Here is a 24292-nt window from a genome sequence, read left to right on the forward strand (position 1 = left end):
AAAATCTATATGCATATGTCCCTATAGATAAATTTGTTAACATAAATTTTATGGCTTGACCTAGAATATGTCATTACGACCAAATGGACATTGAGACCCAAAACTTTTCATGTGATCCACTAAAATTACTCGTAATTCAAAATTTACTATTATATTGTATAATTCATTCCCGAATTTACACCTTGTTTGTTTGGATCTAACTCCGCGTGGATCATATATTAAATCGTTCATTTTTCCATCTTTTTCCGGTGTCTGTCTAGAGATCTAACTCAACTCATATATCTGATTCGGGATTATTTGAGTCAGGCGTCATTTTATACGTGACTCGGGGAGCACATATCTGATTGGATTCCAAAAAAACAAAAAACAATTATGACTTTATTAGTTAATAATTTTTGAGACAAACATAAAAACTCAGATTTATTGCGTCTGGAAAAAAAAAAAAAAAAGCCTACCTTTTCTAGACCCCAAATTTCTTGAATCTAACCTCAAGAAATAAAATATGTATTATAATGAAAAATCAGCCAATCTACCCTTGTAAAATAAAAAAATTGCCAAGCTCCCCCTGTACCTACAAAGTAAGCCCTACTATAGCCTTATTTCGTTCAGCCCATGTAAAAGGCACGGCCTCCTGTCCATCAACGGCAACTCAGTAAATCTCCTCTTTACACAGTTAAAATCCAATGGTTAATATTAGCTAGGGTTTGCTCCCTCGCCCATCCTTTTAACTATTTATAGTTATCTCAGTTCATCTATTCCACCACATCTTCAATTTTGCCAGTTTCAAAACCGCCGCATGTACTCTTAGGTTGACCTTCATTTTCAAACTCGTGATGGATCTCAAAACACCGAGTTTCAATCTCTTCAAATCTAATTGGATTGGTTGGTTCTCAAAAGATTGAGTTTCAATTTTTAGGGTTTCTTGTTTCTGTTTTAACGATTTAAAGTTTATAACTGTGGTTTTGATTTCTAAACAGTATTGTGTGTGGATGATGAGAATATGAAATTTACAGTTATCCCTGTCTGAGTAAAGCAGTGCTGATTTTTCCAAATCTCTGACACCAATTTTACTGTGATTTTGATTGTCTTAATCTAATAGCCGGTGATGATAGTTTTAATATGGTTGACAGAAATGCAATATGTTCAGAAAATCATGAACTAGGACGGTCTGAGGCTTTGATTTATTGATGCATTATTCTTTTATCGATTTGATTTGATTGAATAATTTTGATTTGAGATCTTCCCTCTGTGATGAACTATACATAATTAAGTTTCAGCCTTGTCTGAATAAACAATAATGTTGAAATCTAGTATTTGTTCTGAGGGTGAATGAACTGAATCATATACCGATTGATTGAGTTTTACTGTATTGTTTGATCTGTATATTCCACCTTGTTTGATTTATATGGAAGATAGTGCTTTCCTTGTTTGATTATCGATGTTTTATAATGACAATTAAGGTTTTGAGATGCTAAGGAGACGGTGAAAATAGAAATTTTCTAATGTTGGGGAAGAAACTGCACTTGTGATAGAAAGTAATCTGAGGTTAAATTTTGAGATTTGCATTGGCAATTCATAGAGACCCTCCGCAAAGCTGGTTGTGAAGGATTAGCATGAAGCAATGATGTTTGTATTCATAATCTTGTTTTCTTTTTCCTAGACAAAATCTTGATTTATATGGTAATTGTAAATTGGGTTTGCATATTGATGTGTATTTTGTTGGGAAAGAGTAAACAAGTTTGCGAGTATAAACGAAAGAGAAGAAGGCGATACATTTTGATTTAAAATCATGACTAGTTTGATAGACGAGTTTTGTTAATTTTATGTCATGAATCACAGTTCCGTTGTTAATTTTATTTCATTTGCAAAAGATTTCGGATGACTCTCAAAGCCTTCAGATTTCTGTAGAATTTGTTGCTTTAAAATCTATTCTTTTTTTACATTCGACTAGCATTCGACCATCGGCCTCCCTACTAGTGCACAGTGCAGACTTCCCGTAATTGAATTTTCCGTTCCTGGGACTTGAGCTTACTCGTAGTGTAATTTGTCGAAAAAGGACATGACCATCTTGTCTATTTCCCTCTATGTAATGAACCCCCCAGTCATAGGTTAAAAACTTTTGCCACATCGTTTTCTCCGCCAGAAAATTCAAGAAAAATAAAATCTCCGCACCAAAAAAAGAAAAAACTCACTGAAGAAGAAGAAGAGTAAAGCAAGCAGGTAATTTTCAATTTTTGTTCAGTCGCGTTATATACATTTTGATATCAGCCGATTCAAACATGAAATCAGTGACTGTACTAGTAGTTCGATCGGAACCTAAATGGAGTAAACTGAGTCTAGATGCTTCAATTAGGTTTTCATTCTTATGATTGCCTCTTTATAATCTACATTTTTGTTCATCACATTATAGTAGTAGTACATTTCATATCAACTGAAATTAGTTAGTGTTGTTGTTCTGATTGAAACCTAAATAGAGTAAAATGAGTATAGTCGCTTCAATTGATAGTACCAGTACCAAACAATTAGATTCCAATACAGACTTATATGATCTATCAATTATTTTTGATTTTTTTGAGCTCAGTACTGAGATTATTTTGTTTTTTGTTTTCCTTCTGTGAAGGAAATGGAAGAATCTGTCACTAGAGCATTAATGGAGTCTGATTTTGTGGAAACTAAAGTATTAGAAGTGTTGATTGGTGCGTTTAGTTCAACATTCCCTCTTAGGGAGATAGCTTCTGCGTATTGCGAGGCTGGCCGTAATCCAGACATGGCAGCTCAGATTCTTTATGATGGTGCTGGAAAGTTGAAGAAGAACTACTCTAATGCTGCATCTGTCGTTAGTACAACTCAGTGTGAAACAAGTTGTGCAGAGTATAGGAACTCTAAGGCATCAAAGATGGCTGTTTCAATTGGCAGTGTTTCCAGTGTTATTGGTAAGGGGCATGTGATGTCCAACACACCTGTTTCGGGTCCCAGGAGCTGCATATTGTGTGAGAATGTTGCTAACAAGCCAGATTGGGGTGCAAACAAGGGATCGAAACCGAAAAACCTGGCCTTGTCTGTTGGTAGTGCTTCTAGTGAGGTGTGTGCGATGCCCAATACACTTGCCTATGGTCCCGTGACCACAACTGAACCGTTGGAATTGTGTATGAAGGACCTTCGCTTTGATGAACTCATAGATGAAGATGTTTCATCAGATTCAACAGCAAAGGAGGGCCAAATGCATACAGGTATGCGGTATTTCCTTTCTAAATACGGTTCAAGATAGTCTGGTAAACTTAGCTTTGCTTTATCATGTTTATATTGGGTTTATGCTGCTTCGTAAGTTCCTAATTTACAATTTATTTAAGCCAGGACTTGTACCGGTCATTGGAAGTTGATTTCTTGCTAAGATAAGAGGTGCATTTTGTAATTTAACATATAGTATCAGGAACAAGTAAATGATAGGCGCTGAAATGCCCTGTTTCTAATCTATTTTTTGCCTGCTTTACTGTTAATTACAAAATGCACCTCCTAGTTGTGGCATTTTGTCTTACAGTCGGTCAATGCGGCCAAGGTGATGTTTGTTTCTACTGCTTCATCCAATATACCTAGCCTTGGATAATGTGAACTTCTAGAAAGTGACACGAGAGATTTTAGTTGCATAAATAGAATGGTAAAGCAAATACAAGGCAAGAGGGGTAGTCATATTACTAATATACGGTATTTAGAAATCTTCTCTTTCATTGTTCGGTGCCGTGGCTTGTTTATGATAAAGATTTGATTTCTACTGTGATATGCTCATTTCCTGCTTAGTTAATATGTCAAAAAGCTGTTTTTCGCATGTTTTAGTTAAAATGGTCTTCTCTTTTAGGCTAGTCATCAACAAAGGAGTCCCACTCTGGTTAATGTCATTCAGATCTGTGGGATGATTAATAAACATTTCGTAGTCGTCCTTACTGGTTTAGCTAGGATTTTCTGCTCTCAACTCTCAACATAACACACTTGCAGATGCATTGCTATTACAACCTGTCTCAAGAATCAAGTTTTTACGGTGAATCTTATATATATCAGAATTTAGATTATGTATGCGATTAGCTTTCTTACTGTACCAGTTTGTTCATTTAATGTTATTCTGCGACGTCGTATCTTTTGTGTCTTAAACATTATATTATTTTTTCTTGCATTCCTTGTGCGCCAGATGTATCTTCATACCATATGCTATAACTTTTGACATCATAAATTTGCGTTTTTGAATATGGTAAAGTTTTGTCAGGTAACAGCCACTAAATTGAATTTGCAGGTGATTGCTGCCATGATTCGGAATGGTGAAGTAGCTGTTTTCCTTTTAACAAGATCTTCGTAACCTTTCTTGACAACTTCGAAAAATGCTTTTAGAAAAAGTACACGACTTCCTTGTGAAGAGTTTATATGCTTTTAGAAAAATGTACATACCCTCACTTGAAATTTTGTGATTCTACCGTAATATTGGTGTTATGTTAATTGTAATGCCTTATGGTCCCTTGGATCTGAGAGAAACCAAAACTATGACATAGGTAATGGCAGATAGTACTACTACTTTTGGAATCTTTAATGTGCAGTTTGAACACTTTAGTTTTTACCCGTCTTCTTGAGATATTCTTCTTCTCTTCTCTCCCTGTTTCCTTGTTCTAGTGCGCATGAAAATTCGGGCTTCTAGCCAACATTCAAGGTCCTCTCATGCTATTGATGTACCTGATTCCGTATCCACGTCCGCTCATGCTACGCAGGTTTATTGTTGATTTTGCTATCTCAAATCTAGTGCGCATCGATTCCGCATTCGGCCTTGCCAAAACTTCCAATTTCTAAAATCTTCCCTTGTAGTTGAAGTTATTCATGGCAGTTTAGTAGCTCCCGTTTTTGTTTACATTACGGCGGCCAATTCCAGCTATTGCTTTACTAAGTGCATAAGAATGAAATAAAAAAACCAGCACCGGGAATGTAAAAGAGCTACTCCAAATAGATTTTATTGTAAACCAGCCTTACTAACTCAGTTTCTGTTAATTTCACTACTAGCAACTTTATTTTCTGTGAGACATTTCTTCGAACACAAACTATTCACCTATTTCTTTCTTTCTAGATAACACTTTTCCATGTAGTATTAGTAATCCTAATCCCCTTTCTATGACTTGACAATATACCTTCTTCAATCCAAATTACCATCTCTACTGCCTGCTTAATTACGTCTTCGATTAGTCGCCATGGTTTTGGTGCGTTTTGGCTTCGCAGTTGGGCTCTTGAGTGGATTGCTGCTGCTGGGCTGTTTCACTGTCGAGTCTTTCTCTTCCTCTTCTTTGCTGCTGCAGCTGCGCTGTTTCGCTGTTGAGTCGTCTTCTTCTTTTGGTTCTTTCATCAAACAAGTGACGTCAATTGAAATGACACAAGTATCATCAACAATATAGCCTTTAGTACGGTCGTGTAGTTCAACCAGAGGCATGAAAAAAGTCCAACCAAACCCCTGGCTTGTCCCTTCATGGAAATTGTGTTTCAGTTCTGCAAATCAATTAATCAATTAAATTAATCAAAACAACAACAAATCTGTCTATCAATCTGTCCATATATTATTATCAAAATCTTCAATCGTAGATCTGTGTATATATATACCAAATTTGAGAGTGTTGTTTCGATCCTTTTGACTAATAATCGCAAAACTGAACTGGGTGTCGACGGATTTCGTCAAATCGGAACTAGAAATAGTGATATGTGGTCGTACACTTCCTCCCTTCTCTTTGGACAAATACATGCTTTCCTGGATAATCACACAGGAGATTAGATTAATAATCAAAATCTGAAGAAGAAGAAATGAATCGAACTAATAGTATTAAAGATTATATTAAATCAAAATCCATTACCATTTGAAACCATTAACAGAGAAAACATCACTGTAAGTAGACATGGATGTAAATTTCGAAAATTTGTTGATCTTCCAAGTGAATTTTGAGGATGGAGAGGAAGAAGAGATTTTTTCAAGTTCAGTTGTCGCCATTTTTGAGTTCTTTCAGGTTCTCTTCTTCTCTTCGTCTTCTTCTGGTCTTGTTTTATTTGACTTGGTCCAAGAGTACAGTAATAAAGATGGGAGATGCTATTCGACAGGTGGCGTCGCTTCATCTGACACAAAGTATGGCTTAATTTGAATTTTGAATTCCTTAAAAAGGCGCGGGAAATAAAGTTTGTATTTCAACCCCAGATTTGTCCCACCTATCTGTAGGCACCCAAAAATAAAAAGAAAAAAAGGCCTCTTTCCATCCAGGCGAGATCGGGGTAATACCCAGATTTATATGGATATAGTGCCCTTATTAAGGAGAGGCCAAATACGGATGAAGTTGTAATACTACCCTTATCCTTTATAATTCTAATTACCCTAAATCAGTTTTCTTTTATACCATTTCATCTTCTTCTCTTCTTCTTCTCCTCCACCTCTACCTTGCCGGCTCTTCCTTCCTCGCCATTGAAAACTCGTCGATTAATTCGTCGTAATCGTCGGTTCAAAAATTTCGATTAATCTTTAACCATGGAACTGCCGAGGGCTAGTAAGATGAAAAAAACAAATAGAAAGCGCAATGAATTCAACCTTGGAATTCCAAGTTTAGTTCAAAGGAAAGTGAAGAAAAAAACCGTCGAAGAGGAAGAGATCAATGCCGCTGAAACCGAAGAAATGACGCGATTAAGAAAGTTTGGGCCTACTTAAACTCACTGCAGTACTTCAATTTCATGTTCGCATGTCAAATTAGGTCAGAGAAATCGTGTTTTTAAATTTGCAGTTATTTAGCCGGCAAGGTGTTTGTTCCACGACCTTGCCGACTTTTCATATTTAAGGTTGGTCGGCAAGCACTTTGGTTGAAGATCTTGCCGGCTGTTTAGTATCTGTAACTGTTAGTTACAGCGTCGCAAGTTATTCAACCTAGGACCTTGCCGGCGTCAGTTTTTTTAAGCCGGGTCGGTCATAAATTTTTACTCTGCCGGCTGTATATCAATTTTTTGTATCTCCTGATGCCTTGAATTATGAAAGTCAGAATGGTATTTGGATAAAACCATGTCGGCTGTTTGTTAGCCGGCAATGTATGGGTAATGGACCTTGCCGACTGATTATATGGAAAATCCTTGTATCTTCTGTGTTCATATTTGTTATTAGCCGACAAGTTATGTGAATAATACCCTGCCGGTTACAGTTTAGCCGGCATGCATGTTTTAGTCGACCCTTACGACTTTTGTGTAGCCGGCTAGGTTATATTTGCCGACTTATGAATTTTTTCTTAATTTTTTCTTGTTTAGGTCGCTTAAGGGAAAAAAGAAAAATGTTACTCCTCATTCAAGATCTCCTCGCGTAGGCGTCAAACTCTTGACTGCAACACATCGAGGGGCAGTAGTTGAATCGGGGACGCTCAAGATCCGTGTACGGATGATTCTCAACCACCACCGGAACCTAGTGATTCAGACGAGACTCCAGATGAAGACCAAGGGAGTCCATCTGGTAGAAGAGGTAATGATGATGATGATGATGTTGAAAGAACTCCGCTGCTGGAGGAGGCAACAATGATGATGATGATGGTGATCAAGACATGCCACATGTTGGAGGAGGTAATGATGATGATGATGATGATGGTAATGGAGATAAGGATAAGGATAGAGAATATGAAATTATTCAAGAGGAAGAGGAACAGGAAGAGGAACAAGAAGAAGAAGAAGAAGGAGGAGCTGGAGAACAAACTCAAGCTAGTTTTCAACAAACCCAAGCTTCAACTTCAGCTAAAACCGGAAGACCGAAGAGGGTTATCACTAAACCAGCTAATTTCCACATGCCTTCCCCTCACTTGATGGTTAGACTGAAACCAGGTGATCCTCCAAAGGGGACCCCAGCAGATGGTGGAAATGTTCTTTTTGGATACAAAGACTCATGGGCATGTCAAATCCATAATAATGTCCTAAGTAATCTCAATCCGTCTTGGTTTTTATTTAAGTGTATCTATCTTAAATTTGCGTCAAGTGTTTGTATTTCTTTTCATTTTTTTTTTGTATTTAGGATCACAAGCATGCCATCCGTCTCATGAGGCGCCAAGCTTCATGTTCAGTGACTAAGAATTGGGATCTTGAGGATGAATGTGAAGAGGTGAAAGTGATTGTCAAGAACTCCGGGTTGTGGCCTGCGGTGGAGAGTTCGAATATTTAGCATGATAGAGTTACCGTATCTGCATTCTGTGAGAGGTTCTTTGGAGAGACTGATACAATGTTATTCCCATTTGGTGAGATGGCGATAACTCCCGATGATGCTCATCAAATTCTAGGTCTCGAGGTTGAGGGAAAAGGAGTCAGTGACGGGTTCGATAGTAAAATTTCTTGGGAGAAGATCTTTAATTGACCAGAGATTTGTTCGGTTGGAATCAGGTTCGGACGGAGTTTGTACTTGAGATGAAGGATGGTCATCTAGTCAAGAAGTTTAATCTGAGGAAGTTGAAGGCTGTATTATCTGGGACCAAGAAAATCTTTGATGAGGAAGGAAGGGTGGACTTGGTGCAAATCAATGTTACCGCAACAGGTTATTTTCTATACGTCCTGGGAAAATGTATCTTCCCCAACAGTTCCGGAAGCTCGGTCGATGGTAGGTATGTTCAACTATTGCATCCCTTAAACGAGATGCATGAGTATTCTTGGGGTACTGCGGTGGTCGCCTTCTTGAACAATGAGTTGACAAAGGATTCCAGGGCACTCACTGCGCAAGTCAACGGAAATATATGTCTCTTCCAGGTAATTTCATTGTGTAAATCGTTTATATTCGGAAAATGATTGTAAGATAAGATCCCTACTAAAATTCGTGTTTGCATAGGTTTGGATATATGAGCACTTCCCTTTTTTGGTGAAAGCCAACTCCTACATCAAAGTGAATGAGAATGTAGCGATTAATAGGCCAAGAGGACAGAGATACAGTTTTAAGGGTGGTCAAGATAAGGAAATTCCGCAACAGCTTATCAAACTCCGAATCTCCATTGACAATTTGACTGCGGATGAGGTAACATTTGATCCGTATCGAGATGATAGAAATCAAGGTTTAATCCAAAAGAGAGATGATGCTGCATTATACTACGGTCCCTTGATGATCACCTATGGATATCCAATGTACGATCCACATCGGGTTATTTCCAAGAAGAACACCATTTCGATGCTGAGGCGTCTTCTACAGTGCTAAGGGAGGACTGCACCACGTCCCAAAAAACTATTAACGTCGCTAACACTCCAGCTCCAGCTACCGAACATTGGGACGATAGACGTGGCCGTAAAATCGATACGAGTCTTTTGGAGGAGGTGACAGAAGCGCATGAAGCTCATGAGAGATACATGCCGTGGTACTTGGGTTGGGCTCGTCCTACTATGATTAGGGAAATGACTGCTGAAGAACTGGCTCGTAAGAGGAAGATGGCATCGAAAGACCCAGCAACAAGTTTTAAGTTCTTCGTAAGTATTTTAGAGTTTCTCTTATTGTTTTAACATTACATTATCGAATCATTCTATTAATTGTTTGTTGTTTAATTGAAAATAGAAGGAGCATTTGAAGAGCCTTGTGAGGGTGATGTGTTGCGCGAGAGAAAGAGGAGAACCTTTATCGATTGAGGAGCAAAGCAAGCACATTGACTATGCGACCAATGTTGATAATGAGGATGCCTATGAATTGTTCAAGCAAGCTGATGCTGAAGTAAAGAGGGAAGAAAAATCCAGGAGGGAAGCACAAGTCAAGATGAATGCTGACAAAAAGAGGGCTCGTAGTGGTCGTGGTGGTGAAGGTAGTAGTAGTGGTGGTGCTCCTAAACGGGGCCGTGGTCGTGGTGGTGAATGAATGCATTCCTAGTTTATTTCTTTATGTTGTGGTAGATAAATGTTAATGTTTTTTTAAGGTTTACGGGACATGTTTTCGTATTTTGGACAAAAAGTGTTGGATTTCTAGTTATTGAATGAATGGTTTGTTTAGCTACGTAAAGTTTCAATACTTATGCCGGCATGATTTTTTTAAGTTACATTGCCGACTACACCAGGGACGGAAAGGTTGTGAACTGTCAGACTGCCGGATCTGACAACAAAAATTATTTGCATACCAGGGTCGGCAAGGTAATCAGATCAATACCTAGCCGGCTGTTGTACAACCGACAGGGTATTATATTATCGACCCTGCCGGCTATGTGTTGCAGAAAATACCTTCTCCTGATGCCTAAAATCATCATAAGGTCGGCACGGTTATAATTTACGATCTTTCCGACTATATCATAGCCGCCACGCAAGTGACCAAATACCGTTCCGGCGGTTAAACAGAAGAAAATGAACTCTTGATACCTAAAATCATCATAAGGTCGGCACGGTAACAAAATTTCGACCTTGCCGACTTTACCGTAGCCGGCATGCTAATGACCAAATACCTTTCTGGCGGTTACACAAAAGAAAATGAACTCCTGATCCCTAAAATCATCATAAGGTCGGCATGGTAACAGAATTTCGACCTTGCTATAGTCGGCATACTGGGGAAACAAAAGCCTCGCAGGCGAATTCAAAATTCAAATTTTTGGCAAGTAAAATTGCATTGATTGACTTGTACTTAGGCACCATAACGGCCAAATTTGGGTACCATCCTATAAATACACTACTTCTCTCTAGAAAACAACACACAACTATTTGCGTATACTCTCCTAAGCTCATATCATCATACACTCCATTTAACTCACCCAATAGCTCTCTACATAAACAATAGCATCATTTGATTCAAATGAAGATTTGTCAATCACACCAAAGCTTGGTACGCGGAAACTCGAGTTAGACATCAGTCCTCCGTAAGGGTGGATGCCGTAACCTTTTGGACTACGGTACACAACAAATTTAGGCAAGAGTTTGGGAATCCTAATGGAAGAAGTGTTCAACAAGTCCTTGATAAGCACCTAGTCATCGAAAATTCAATACTCTATTTTTTAGCTCTCCAACCCCGGATTTTCAACGCTACCAACTTCAACTTGTCCATTGAACAATTTGTAAGTATGTTTGTGGTTTATTTTATGTGATCCATGTTATTTGATCCATGTTATTTGGTCTTCCAACTAAACACCAATAACAAAGTAAGTTTGTGTTTTGTTTTTGTAGCATGAAGTTGTCAAAGCGCGCTACTTGGAAGAAAAGGGGGAAGCATTCTCATTCGATCCAAGCTATGAATTCATGGTCTCCAAAATCCCGGAGTATACCCCGGACTTCATGCAGGCCAGAGATGAATGGGATTCCTCCAATGAAGATTGATGGTTTTAATGTAGGTTTTGTGGGTAGATCTCTATGTAAACCCTCACGAGACTATAGCTCGTCCACTAGGGTCGCCTAGGGGTTCAAAGGCTTGATGCACATGCTAAGTGCATTCGTTTTTCCGTCGACAAGGAGTTAGGTTTTATGTTTCAATCAATGTAGTAACCAAAATTGCATGAATAAAGTGAGTTACATCTTCCCATATTCTGTTTTATGTTGGGTATAACTACAGGCCGGCAATGTTAGAAATCATTAACATGCCGACTATAGGCCAGCCGGAAGTGTTTTAAATTATGTGCATGCCGACAATATGATAGCTGGCATGGTAGGAAATATTTACATGCCGACCGTAAGATTGCTGGCCCAAGATAGTCGGCATATTCTTCATTCAAAGACCCTTCCGGCCTAAAAATGGTCGGCGTGTTATTCGTTCGCGGACCATGCCGGATATACTTAGTCGGTATCCTATTCAAAGGTCGACCAAGCCGGCGGATCTTGGTCGACACCTTATTCAAACCTGGACCTTGCCGACCTTTCATATTTTCAGAACTAAATTTTTTGATCGAAATCGAACTCATAAGACATATAAAAGGTTTAATCCACTGAATTCTCATTTTCAAAATTTTAATCTAAACTCAATTAATTAACCTAATCAGAATTTTTAGTGTTAATTAAACAAGGGCATATTAGCCATTTAGAAAATACAAGATTAAGGGGTGGCTTCTTTTACTTCAAGATGTCTTGGGTTTTGTCTCATTAGATATATCCCAATTAATTTGGGTATACCCCAATCATGCCAGGCTTTCCATTTCAGGAAAAGTGAAACTTTCATTATTTTTTTTCTGCTTTTTATTATAATTTAGCCTGTTTTCAGTTAGAAATGAAAATACTGAAATGAAGGTAGCAACCCCTGCTCGTAATCCAAAAACATAAACCACGGAAAATGTCTTGAATCCAAAGGAACTTTGTTAACTTTGCACATCTGAGTTAAGAAAATGTTAATTACAAATGACATTCATATGCCGCATCATGCTAGCAGGTCAGCTCAATATATACACAACAGCAAGAACTACAGCAAGAGACACTGTGGAAAAAGTAATTAAAACCTATAAAAAACATTATGGTACACTTACAACAAGAAATTAGACTAGAAGCAGCTTCCAGGAGTGGGTCGTCCTACTGATAACGATGTTCCGAGTTGTCCCGCTGATGATGTTCCGAGGGCGCTGAAACAAAAGGACTTGGCAGGTTGCTTTGAATAAGTGAGATTAACATTGGATAATTTGATTCCATCGCACGGGGTAGTTGCACTACAATGGAAGCTAATGGCAATTGGTGTTGCTGATGTTCCACTTACATTTAAGTACGTTACACCACTGATCTTGAGTCCAGAATTCTGATAAAAAAACAAGTTCAAAAACTTATTCATTTTAAGAATTGAAATCAGAATCTACATCTACCATAACTGAAAATTTCTACTTAAATATTAACATAAAAATTTCAAGCCAATCAATTTAACTAGTTCTTACCTGGTCAGAGCAACCATTGGTACCGGGGCAGTAAATCTGATCAATAATGATAGGATTCCGAACATTATTCATAATGATATTTTGATAAAGAACGTTCTTAACGAAACTATCACTTGGTTTCGGCCATGTTTTAATCCGTAATCCATTATCCGATCCAGTGAAGGTTACATCCTTTACTTTAATTCCTTCCACCCCTGCTTCATTTGGACTTCTAGCCAAGCTTCCAATGCTGCATTCATGAACACTCACTAAGTCAGTTAAGAACAATGACGCATGTGTTTGATTGAATATGTATAATGCTAAACATGCATATTGACATACCTAATTCCGTGTCCAGGTCCACATACTACACGCTGAACCAATAAACTTTTTGTGCCAGGACCTATTGCAATACAATCATCACCTGTTCTGATGCTTGAATCAAGGATTTTTATACCAGTTGATGATTGTATGTCTATACCATCAGTATTGGGGCTTTGAGCAGGTGCAATAAGAGTCACTTTTCTAATCTTCATGCTTTTGCAACCATTGATAGCCATGTGAGCCTTTTGGCTATCAAAAGATACGATACCACTGACTATGCCGTTTTTAACATTGTTGAACGACAGCGACTGCATGTATAAACACCGAAAAAACAAGTCAAGTTTTCTGCACATCATATTCAAATTCGTGACCACTTAATCGAGAATTTTTTGGTACATACCGTAGCGCCTTGCGGGCAATAAGCACTAGCTCTCCTACAAATCCAAAACGGAGATCCGCGTGCATCTAGAATCCCACCGTTAATGGTTAAGCCATTGATGCCTTGAAACAAAATCCAAGTCCCATAATTCCCAATTTCCCAATAACTGCTAGGAGGCGCCTGAATTTTACCATCAATTCGAACTGTGACTCTTGCACTTTTACAAGGACCACTAAAAACTATTGTGTTGACCAAATAAGTTCCACGGGGTATAAACATCATCGCAGGTGCTATAGAACTGCAAGCTAAAGACCATGCTTGCAAGAAAGCTTTGGTCGAATCCGTTCCATTATTTGGTTTTGCTCCAAAATTTTGAACATTATAAATAACTGCGTTTGCGCATAATGGAAATATAGTGAAGAAAACTACGAAATTAAGAGAAAATAAGATGATTGTCTTAGACATTTTGGGTTATACTAAGATTTCAGAGAGAATAGAAGGAGAGAGTGAGTTTGATTTGATGATTGAAGCAGATGAAAGTACTTGTCAATATAGTTAAAGACCGTTGGAAATACTTATATATATCGTTTGTAGAAAGGCATATTTATATAATATATATATATATATATCGTTGGTGAATAGGTTGGTCAGAGTTGAGACATATAACAAATACTAATAATTGTCCCGAACAGATCATGTGGAAGCCGAGAGTATAACTACCATATGAAATGCAATAACAATAACCAAATGCCCTCATCTCCTAGAGTACAACCACCAAATGGTTTCAAGATGCCTGCGATATAGTATTAGAAAGTGACTAATCCATATCTTAGTTCAAGCTAACGTCATTGAACCTATATCAAAGCACTAATTAACGAGCGTTAATTCAGAATTCAGTTGCAGACAGAAAAACCTATTAATTTTACCACTTGAGCTGCGCTATCAAAGGGCATGTCAACTATGTTCTTTTGTCCTGTAACGTAACCTAAGTACCTAACACATGGATAACAGACAATGTAACAACAATGTCAACAAAATAGATAATGTTTTATGGATTCCAACTGAAATTTCTAACAAAATCATTTAAAAAGAAAAATAATAAAGAAAGAAATCTAACAAAGAATGATTATATATCTAGTATTTATCAATCATTGGACTCCTTTCACGGCCCATCTGGTTGTACGTCGACAAAGGTGATAAGGAAACATGATCAGCACATGGCCAAGTGGCTAAACGAGTTTGGTAGTTTTACAAGAAAAAGAACATAAGATTATCGATTACGTGCAGATATGTCTGTAAGTTATGAGTAACACATATCTTGCTAGAGTTTCTCCTAACTACAGTGAATGGATGATGAATGATTCATTTCGTACGTACCTTGCTAGACTGAATGACCGATGATTAACCATAAACTATCACTTCGGAATTGTTGCCAAAAGAAGTCAAGTTATAAGTTTAAACCAGCATCACCTGGAATTTTGACACCGTCAAATGCAACTGTTGAACTGCGGCAAATTGGACAGTTGAACTGCTCAAGTTGGTGGATTTGCAAGAGTGTACTTTTTTTTTTCCTCAACATGTTTCCAGTAGGGGTTGGTGAGACTAAGAGCAAGTACCACTATTGGTTGTCCCGAACAGATCATGTGGAAGTTGAAAGTACAACCACCAGATAGCCTGTTGTTGATAATGGAAATATGAAATGTTAAAACAATCATTAAGAAATCTAACAAACATTCATGAATCGTTATAGGATAACATATCTAGTACTACTACTTATCAGTGATTGGAATCCTTTCATGATTCATTTGGTTGTACGTTGACAAAGGTGATAAGAAAAGTCTACCTATGCACATGATCAGCACATGGTTTAGTGGCTAAACAACTTCGGTAGTTCTACAAGAAAAAGAACATAAGATCTACTATTACGGGCATAACACAAAAAATTATCTTGCTAGACTATGTTCTACGTGCAGTGACTGATATGTCTATTTGAAATAAAAACGTTTGATGGAAGATTCATTTCGTACGTACCTTACTTGACTGAACGCTGGTGGCTCATCGATCTTTGTTTACCAGTCTAACATGAGTGGTGGTGCTGCGCCCACCCATAAACCTGATCTTCAGAGTTGTTGCCCAAAAAGTTCTACGAAGAAATACATAAATTAGTTTAATCGCTTAAAATGGTGACCAAAAACCAAGAATGTCAACAGCCCTATAACATTAAACCAGAGGATCACCTGGAGTTTTGAAACGGTCAGGAGGGCAAATTCGTTGGCATTGGCAGTTTCAGTGTGACTTTTAGACTGGGGAATTGGACAGTTGAACTACTCTTAAGAGCGTATATTTTCTTTCTTCTCAACATGTTATGCGGTAGGGGTACTTGTGGTGGTTTACATATTCCAGGTTGGTTAGAATCAATAATTGTTTTCGAGTATTATGCTTATATGATGAATATATTGTTGGGAATAACAATTAAAGATTGATCAAACAACTAAATAATATAAGAGGCATTTATCTGATTTTTTGTGTCTTCTCCTTAGTCAATTGTTGATGTCTTGAACATCCTGCTAAACACCATAAAAAGAAGAAACCAGTAATGGTGGATTGAGGCGCATGTTCAACATACTGTCCTTAAGACAAGAATGCCCTGCTACACTCCAAAAAAGGATGTTGCTATAGCTCTACTGGACTTCTGCCTCCAAGATACAACAATCTCAATAAAGTTTGAAGAGCACACTCAAACCTTATTTTATCTAGAACTTGGCAGCGGAAAACTCACGAATCGTTAGCACTTAAAACCCTTGTGTCAAACATAGAAAAACGAAAAAGAAGTACTCAACACAGGGGGATATGAGAGAGGTTTTTCTATATATATTAAAACCCTAGTGCAAATCCAAATATATATAAGCTAAACTTACCCCATAAAAACAAGAGATAATTTTGGAAGTTCTTTTAATTATTTTGAAACACCGTTTTATAATAACTTTTTATTCACATAAAACCGTATTTTTCCAACAATCCCCCACATGAATAAAAATACGATAAAACACGGAAAACAGGAAATATCATGAATAGGCATAGGTGTCCATAAGGTCTTTAACCTTTGCTTAGTGAGAGGTTACCTGAATTACTTATTAGTCAGTGTCCATAAGGTCTTGAACTGTCTAACATTTGGTGTAACTCGCGATAAAAACCACACATGATATCTCCAAGGTTGCTGCCAAGCTCCGCCGTTGCGTCCATTTTGGCCCTGGACGTATCTTGTTTCTCAGAATGCTCTAGAGAATTAGCTCATATTCTCATAGGAAGCGACCCACTTCCTCATTCAGATAGGTGAGTTCCATCAAGAGTGTTCACTGCTACAGCCCACTTCAATCTTAAATTGAAACTATGGAACTCATTAAGACTTATTAAAAGTCATCCTTCACATGCAGTCACACTATCACATCTACACCATAGGGAAGGGACAGAGAATATAATTCTCTGATAGTGTTTACCTTTACCCGCCATAAATTAGTTGTCTCATATGAAACCTTGATCTTGAGATCTCCAGTCATCAAGGTTGAGTATCCTTCATGACAAGTTTATTTTATATGAGCTTAAGTCCCATTCCCCCTCGATGTATAATTACAAACTATCTCTTTAGAAAATCCTTTCGTCAAAGGACCACTAATTTTTCTGTTGACTTCCCTAAGTCTGTGAGGTTCTCTTTTGACTTTACATGTCTACTGAGACCTATTTTTGACTTCACGAATCAACTAAAATTACTTCATTAAAGAGTATAGTTGTCTTACCTTCTCCGAGTATGTCTATACTTTGTCATTGCTCATTTACTTTAGACTCACATAGTTAATTGAGTTTCTGCAATGATGGCCACAGGCTTCGTTCACAGAGGAATATCTTCTAAGAATCATCTTAGTAATCATTCGTATTCCTCTTATGCTTGAATTAAAGCACACGAACTTTGATTTCTTCAATATACAAGTTCATCTTGTCTGTTTTAAGGACTTCCTTAGACAGACACTCCTTAAGAGGATACACACATAGGCTAAGATTTTTCATAGACTGAAACAACAACATCTCTTAAGGTCAGTACAATATGTATTACATACACAATTTAAGATGTACCTCAAGTATGACAAGTCATATCGCAAGTCTCTGATCAGATTATCCCACTCTTTTGAGATACTTGTGTATTTGTATACACTTGATATACTGCACATTTACAACACACATTAAACGCATCGAGTTTGACAAAGACCATTTTCTTCAGAATTTCATCTGGTTCCCTTCGATCCTTTAGATCATATCAGCCAACTTGCTTTTTTCAGTCAAATCGTAAATATCACATATTTCATAGGTGGTTGTAAAGCATATAAAAAATACATGTACTATTCAGTAGTACATTCTTTACATCTTCCTCAAGATTAAGGTTAGTGCAATATATATCACATAATTGAAATTAAAATTAAAATATATACCTCATGCATTCCAATCTCTGATCCTTCAGTCAGAGCATCCCTGGGATTTCTCAGAATAAACGCGGATATGCAAATCTGTTTTACAACACATACTAAACACTTTAGACAGAAACTATTTCCTCAAAATTTCTTTTGGTTACCTATTGATCCTTTAGACCACGTCAACCGCATATTAGTTTCCTGTCAAAATCTTAAACAACACTGAGTTATTAGTAGATGTAAAACATGTTTATGATACCACAAGATATTTCATAATAAAGGCATTCTACAAGACTAAATATCTAAGCTTATACATTTATATGTAAAATAAGGTTGCATCAGGTATACTTCATTTTATCCAAACCTTGTAGTTTGTCCCGCATCTGATTAACCTTTTACGAATACTACCACAACCTCTACTTATGTATCGTTACACAGCGACACATACTTAATGCATAAAGTAACATGATCTTACTGAATTATGAAAACATGCTTAGTAATCTCCGTATTACTTATTTTTCTGGACCATGACTACCTGAAATAGTCCATAAACACATATCTACTGTCCAGAACTCACTCTACATGAGCTTATGAAGTCCCAAAATGAATCTAAAGTTCGACTTCAACGATATTCTCTACATAAAATCTTAAATATCAACTTCCTCTCTTCTTTAAAAATACAAAAGAGAGCCAAAACAGGGTTTTCCTGGGGAAACATCTAGGTTTCTCTTGTAAGATCGACACGTTCTCAAAATCTGTTGACAACAAAATGTTGTTAACTCCAAAACCTCCCCTGGATGAGGTGCACCAACTAAAGAACATAGATCTTATCCCCCACATTTAAATACTTCTCTTAAGAATTATTTAAAACTTAGCTCTTGGTTTGAGCAAGTGCAAACCGACAGCAAGTACAAGAATTAAGCATGATTAGATGATGCTTTTCCCCTGTAGTGGAGACTCTCAACACAAATTTAGAATGTTAATGTTCTAAAGAGTATTGTATAAAAGGAATAAAACCTAAATGGTTTTCAACGACAGTTACATACACGACTTGTATTTAGGACTTTTGACCTTAAGTTACTTACTCCAAGAAGAGACTTACACAATATCAAAATAAACATGCAATCACAGACATATATCTAGATGGGGGTTTATACCTGGAACGAGTTCCACTGTACCTTTGCATGATTATTCTAAAGAATGGGCAAATTAACTTGCTCATACGGATGAGTACCGTAGTACCTTTGCATGATTTTATTGGTGGAGAACACACTTTGATTCGCACAATATAGTGTTCCTCAGTTCCCGCATCCACCGTCTCATCCTACCTGTAAGCTGCATATATCGAATATGAGAGTTGACAAACCATTAACATGATATTGATTAGCATTAACTTATACAGGCTCTTGAACATGGGTTGAGCGCCATATGCAAAAATACTTCTGAAGTACGGAACTGGGAAAGGATAAGCTGGTCCCACAGCAAGTCCAACTTCATAGTGAGGAGGCATCATATACTCCATCAAGGATGATGCCACGCCAGGATGTAAGATTCCAGGTGCTTGGGGCTGTTGTTGGTAATGAATTTCAGACTGTTGTTGCTGCATCAGAATGAGCTGACTGATCACGTCCCGAAGAAGTCATGATTCTTTCCTTCCGGCTCTACCTGTCCTACCAACACGATGGATGTAGTCTTCATATTGGTTTGGGACATGGAAGTTGATGACCAGTTCAAGCTCCTTCACATCTAATCCCCTAGCAGCAACGCTTGTGGCAATCAATATCTTACTGACATCATTCCTGAAATCCTTCTCGTACCATTTTCCAAGGAGCTCCAATAACCTTAGAAACCATTCACTCTCTGGTATCACCTCAACCAACTGGATTATATCCTTGTTCACTACGTTCCTTCCTCCTACCTGTATCTCGACAGGCTTAGTCAGTATCTGGAGTGTCAGTTGCTCAACTGTACGCGGAAATGTGGCAGAGAAGAGCATAATCTGGCGACCAGGTCGTGTACTTTGAACAATGTGAGTTATTTGAGGTTCAAAACCCATGTCAAACATTCTATCAGCCTCATCCAAAACAAGATAAGTAACCTTATGAAGGTTTATCATTCTCCCATTATTTTTACATAGAAAGTCGATCATCCTACCCGGAGTACAAATAACAATCTCGGCTCCATTCTTTAAGGCATTGATCTGTTTGTTGGTTTGTGAGCCTCCATTAACGGGAACAGACCGGATACCCAACACTTTAGCAAACTTCATGATATCCTTGTGAATCTGCTGCACTAGTTCTCTAGTAGGCGCAATATTTAGCGCAATTGGCCCATGAAAGTTGATATGCTTGTGAATGTACTAGACACGCGATATCTTTCAGCTGACCACAAGAATCAAACACCAGTAAATCAAGTGTAAAAACGAAACAAACATCTCAGATTAACTAAATTATTTAGTAATCCACATAGTGAGTTCAAAGACCAATCAGAAATTCGACTCACGAGCTTTATTGTCCAAAGTGAATAAGAGACACAATAAAATTGCATTTAAATGGAAAAGCATTGTGTCCTACCAATTTTTTTCAATTTCTCAAAGGTAAGATATCAAACAGTAGATATACAGGACAAAAAGTTTTAGTTTTCACTTCATCAATACACACTTTTGAAAAACGTTTAGATATCTGTCAAACTTCCCATCAATGATGAGGTACTAATTAACCACTGCATATATATAGATACGTGGTGAGGATTTTTTCTTCATAGGTTCAGAAATTCAGATTTAAAAGAAAAATCACAAGACCAGCTCTTCACTAATTAAAATTCTGCAGTTTTAATTGTTATTATGAAAAACATCGTGTCTTAAGATTGTTGGGAATAACAATTAAAGATTGATCAAACAACTAAATAATATAAGAGGCACTTATCTGATTTTTTGTGTCTTCTCCTTAGTCAACTGTTGATGTCTTGAACATTCTGCTAAACACCATAAAAAGAAGAAACCAGTAATGGTGGATTGAGGCGCATGTTCAACATACTGTCCTTAAGACAAGAATGCCCCGCTACACTCCAAAAAAGGATGTTGCTATAGCCCTATTGGACATCTGCCTCCAAGATACAACAATCTCAATAAAGTTTGAAGAGCACACTCAAACCTTATTCTATCTAGAACTTGGCAGCGGAAAACTCACGAATCGTTAGCACTTGAAACCCTTGTATCAAACATAGAAAAACGAAGAAGAAGTACTCAACACAGGGGGATATGAGAGAGGTTTTTCTATATATATTAAAACCCTAGTGCAAATCCAAATATATATAAGCTAAGCTTACCCCATAAAAACAAGAGATAATTTTGGAAGGTGTTTTAATTATTTTGAAAAACTGTTTTATAATAACTTTTTATTCACATAAAACCGTATTTTTCCAACATATATTATGTTAGTGCAATTGGTTGTTGATGTTGGTGGCAGCTTGAGAATCTGAAGCCCACAGGTTATGCCACCCTTTGTTTGCCCATCAATACCAAGAATTAATGCAACCACTTCCTTAGTGAAACTAGTGGCGTCCCTCACTCAGGGAAGGTGCTTATCAGAAATGCCTATGGCTCATCTATATGTCGCGCAACAAGATTCTACATGAAACTTTCAGTGACTACTGCAAATATGAAACAACCTGGTTTGCGTCAAACTACATTTATTAATCTATATGCTTCATCAAAATGAGTAGTAAACTGAGAAACAGAACAGGAACATCTAAGATATTTGGATAATACAAATACTTGGTAATAGATGAGATGACTGCGTTGCACTTGGCGAACAACTAGCATTGAGCAACTTGAGCTTCAGTTGGGAAGTTCTGACTTTCAACACTCTGGCTCCATTCATTGTGATGCGAATTAAACAACCACTGAATAAGGTAACCTTCAGGTTATCAGGGATTAAAAATTCAGATCTTTCTTGCCAGATTGATAATTATAAGCACCAGATAGAAATACTAAAACTTTCAGGTGGCAATGGCATATACTTATGCCCATTATTCTCACCAAGATCACTACTTAATCTGATATATAAAACAACTAAATTAACAACATTTCCAAATTCTAAAAATACCGAGAAATTTTTTGATGAGGGCGTTTTTTGAAGGGGGCATGGGGACCAATGATATGTTGACACATGCACTTGATATTAATGAATTATGTTTCCAAAAATACCAACACCAGTTAAGAAAACAAATTTTCTATACAAAAATACATTTCTTTTATATTTTTGGAAACATAATTCATTAATATCAATTGCATGTGTCAACATATCATTGGTCCCCCATGCCCCCTTCAAAAAACGCCCCCATCAAAAATTTTCTCAAAAATACCACCAACATTTAGATACAAATCAAACGATAACAACAAATACCCAAAATTTAGGGGTTCAGATCAAAATATCATATTACTGTTTAGAAGCTCAGTATTACATATCAATCGAATAAAATTTAACTATACAACAAAGACAACATAATTGAATCTGGAAACTCAATGGTTGCATTACATTGATATACAATTTCACCGTGTCCGGAGAGTCTGAATATTCGGTTAGATTTGCAATCCACCTCTTGTAACATCGAGATAAGCAGACAACAACTTATCTTATGCAATCTTTCACTTAGCTTTCTATTTAGAGACAAGCAAACCAAGAAAAAATCATGATGCTATGAATGTTGATGTGAGGAGGTTGTTCCCAGTAATCCATTTCGTAGTGCTCAAAGAGCAAATCAAAATGAAAAAAAGAAGAAGAAGAAGAGCTTCTTGTTCTTCTGGATGGATTTTAGAGACCCAGAACCAGAGAGGCACAAATGGCGTAGTTGGAGTTTGGTTCAATGAGACCGAGATAGAAGTTAAGAGCGTAGCCAGTGTGGTTTATAAATAAAACCATAGAGTGTGCCCCTTATATATCCTTATCAATATCAAGGATTCAAGGGTAAGAACTTAACTGCAGCACACTGGTGACTAGCATTACAAGTCTACAAGAGGCCTAAGGAATCAGCCCACTCGACGGAAACCAAAACTAACATTCACCCAACTAAGGCTATAACTTATAAGAGCATCTCCAACAGAAGGGGCAAAAAATCCTAAGTGGATTTTTTATTTAGTCCTTTTATTTATGGGGTCTACACATAGAGTAAATGTAGGACCTCATATCTAAAAGCCATCTCCAACAATAGAAAATTTTAATAAAAAATTAATGAAAACTATGACGTGGAGGTGGAGCCGGAGGTGTAGATCTTGAACACTTTCATAATTAGTAACTGATCCCTCCTAGTTTATAGGACCTAAAATCTTACGTGTCGCTAGAAAAAAAGAAGATTCATCCTCTGTTGGAGATGTTCTAATCCTTGATTGTTTAATCCTAACAATAGATGTGAGTGTTATAAAACCGCTTTTAAGAGGAAAAATCATGATGATATGAGTGTTGATGTGAGGAGGTTGCTCCTAATAATCTATGTCGTAGCGTTGGAAAAGCAAATTAAAAAAAAAAAAGAAAAAAAAAAGAGAGCGTTTTCTTCTGAATTATTTTGGAGATTCAAAACGAGAGATGAAAACGACGTATTTGGATTTTGGTTATGTGAGGGTGAGATAACTTATTAAGGTTAAGAAGGTAATTGTAGCAAACTGGTGATCAGCACTACAAGAGGCCTAAGGAATAAACCCATTTGACAGAAACCAAGACATAATTTGCGTAAGGGGTGTGCAAGAACACCGAAATCAACGGATTTTATCCAAATCATTTTGGCGGGTGGAAACCTAACCCTTTTCTAGGCAGACTGGATGTGGGAGAATTTTTGAAACCAATCATTTTGACGGGTATGAAACATCACCCATTTGATGGGCACTAAACCCTAAGGATAGTGTTAGTATTAAATTAATAGATATTCCAAAATTACCAATTTTGATAGATCGGAGGCCTTCAGATCAGTAAATATTATCATTTTGGTTGTTCGAAAAGCATTGTTACTCTTGTTATGTTAATTACTCATATTTTAGTAACCTAAGTTTTAAAACTAAGTTATGTTACTCATGTTCAACGTTTTTCCGTTTCCACTTATAATCTTTTTAGATCCGCAAATTTATCCACGTCCAATCCGCTCATCCACTTACCCGTGGGTGTCACATCCAACAGATAATGTTTTGGAAGTGAGTGAAAATTTCAAATCCTTAATTTAGATGGATTGGACGTGGTTGATACCAAATCCGCATCCATACTCATCCATAACTTTCGCCCATCTAATACAAGAAGAAATTTCATCAGTTATTTTAAGATTCTTTTGAATTTAGATTGCGAATATGATTGATT

General features: G+C 37.2%; 4 protein-coding genes and 2 non-coding genes across 7 annotated transcripts; 3 read left to right on the forward strand and 3 right to left on the reverse strand.

Moving 5' to 3' along the window:
* Window positions 1–788: 788 nt before the first annotated feature.
* LOC113329418 (putative nuclear RNA export factor SDE5) lies at window positions 789–4600 on the forward strand. Of its 2 annotated transcripts, XM_026576294.1 has the most exons (3): window positions 789–2220; window positions 2621–3230; window positions 4283–4600. In XM_026576294.1, exons 2-3 carry the CDS (start codon window positions 2624–2626, stop codon window positions 4309–4311), a joined length of 636 nt encoding a protein of 211 aa, XP_026432079.1. In that variant the 5' UTR covers window positions 789–2220; window positions 2621–2623; the 3' UTR covers window positions 4312–4600. The 2 variants fall into 2 exon arrangements, with proteins under 2 accessions (XP_026432079.1, XP_026432078.1); XM_026576293.1 differs by having other exon boundaries at window positions 2621–4600.
* On the forward strand, window positions 982–1066 carry LOC113330278. The gene has a single exon (XR_003350147.1). It is a non-coding gene; the product is annotated as a small nucleolar RNA R38 (small nucleolar RNA).
* Window positions 1099–1175, forward strand: LOC113330285. Its single transcript, XR_003350154.1, has one exon. It is a non-coding gene; the product is annotated as a small nucleolar RNA snoR20a (small nucleolar RNA).
* A 365-nt stretch (window positions 4601–4965) lies between the features above and the next one.
* LOC113329915 lies at window positions 4966–5994 on the reverse strand. Its single transcript, XM_026576753.1, has 3 exons — window positions 5871–5994; window positions 5623–5767; window positions 4966–5511 (listed from the first exon to the last, which is right to left on the reverse strand). Exons 1-3 carry the CDS (start codon window positions 5871–5873, stop codon window positions 5195–5197), a joined length of 465 nt encoding a protein of 154 aa, XP_026432538.1. The 5' UTR covers window positions 5874–5994; the 3' UTR covers window positions 4966–5194.
* A 6231-nt stretch (window positions 5995–12225) lies between these two features.
* LOC113330230 (polygalacturonase-like) lies at window positions 12226–14028 on the reverse strand. Its single transcript, XM_026577092.1, has 4 exons — window positions 13513–14028; window positions 13131–13420; window positions 12810–13038; window positions 12226–12676 (listed from the first exon to the last, which is right to left on the reverse strand). The coding sequence occupies exons 1-4, from the start codon at window positions 13954–13956 to the stop codon at window positions 12428–12430; spliced, it is 1212 nt and encodes a 403-aa protein (XP_026432877.1). The 5' UTR covers window positions 13957–14028; the 3' UTR covers window positions 12226–12427.
* A 5562-nt stretch (window positions 14029–19590) lies between these two features.
* On the reverse strand, window positions 19591–20220 carry LOC113329817 (DEAD-box ATP-dependent RNA helicase 45-like). Its single transcript, XM_026576641.1, has one exon. It carries the CDS (start codon window positions 20218–20220, stop codon window positions 19591–19593), a length of 630 nt encoding a protein of 209 aa, XP_026432426.1.
* Window positions 20221–24292: the final 4072 nt, after the last annotated feature.

Source organism: Papaver somniferum, unplaced genomic scaffold (assembly GCF_003573695.1).
Source record: "Papaver somniferum cultivar HN1 unplaced genomic scaffold, ASM357369v1 unplaced-scaffold_117, whole genome shotgun sequence".
In the NCBI taxonomy this organism is placed as follows: Eukaryota; Viridiplantae; Streptophyta; class Magnoliopsida; order Ranunculales; family Papaveraceae; genus Papaver; species Papaver somniferum.

Bases quoted from the DNA above. Each gene is read 5' to 3' on its own strand.
- LOC113329418 (XM_026576293.1), top strand. From the start codon at position 2,624: ATGGAAGAATCTGTCACTAGAGCATTAATGGAGTCTGATTTTGTGGAA.
- LOC113329915 (XM_026576753.1), bottom strand. The intron at 5,512-5,622 runs GTATATATATAC...ATTGATTTGCAG, and splicing joins AAACAACACTCTCAAATTTG to AACTGAAACACAATTTCCAT.
- LOC113330230 (XM_026577092.1), bottom strand. From the start codon at position 13,956: ATGTCTAAGACAATCATCTTATTTTCTCTTAATTTCGTAGTTTTCTTC. The intron at 13,039-13,130 runs GTATGTCAATAT...TCATGAATGCAG, and splicing joins GGACCTGGACACGGAATTAG to CATTGGAAGCTTGGCTAGAA. The intron at 12,677-12,809 runs GTAAGAACTAGT...TTTTTTTATCAG, and splicing joins CCAATGGTTGCTCTGACCAG to AATTCTGGACTCAAGATCAG.
- LOC113329817 (XM_026576641.1), bottom strand. From the start codon at position 20,220: ATGAAGTTTGCTAAAGTGTTGGGTATCCGGTCTGTTCCCGTTAATGGA.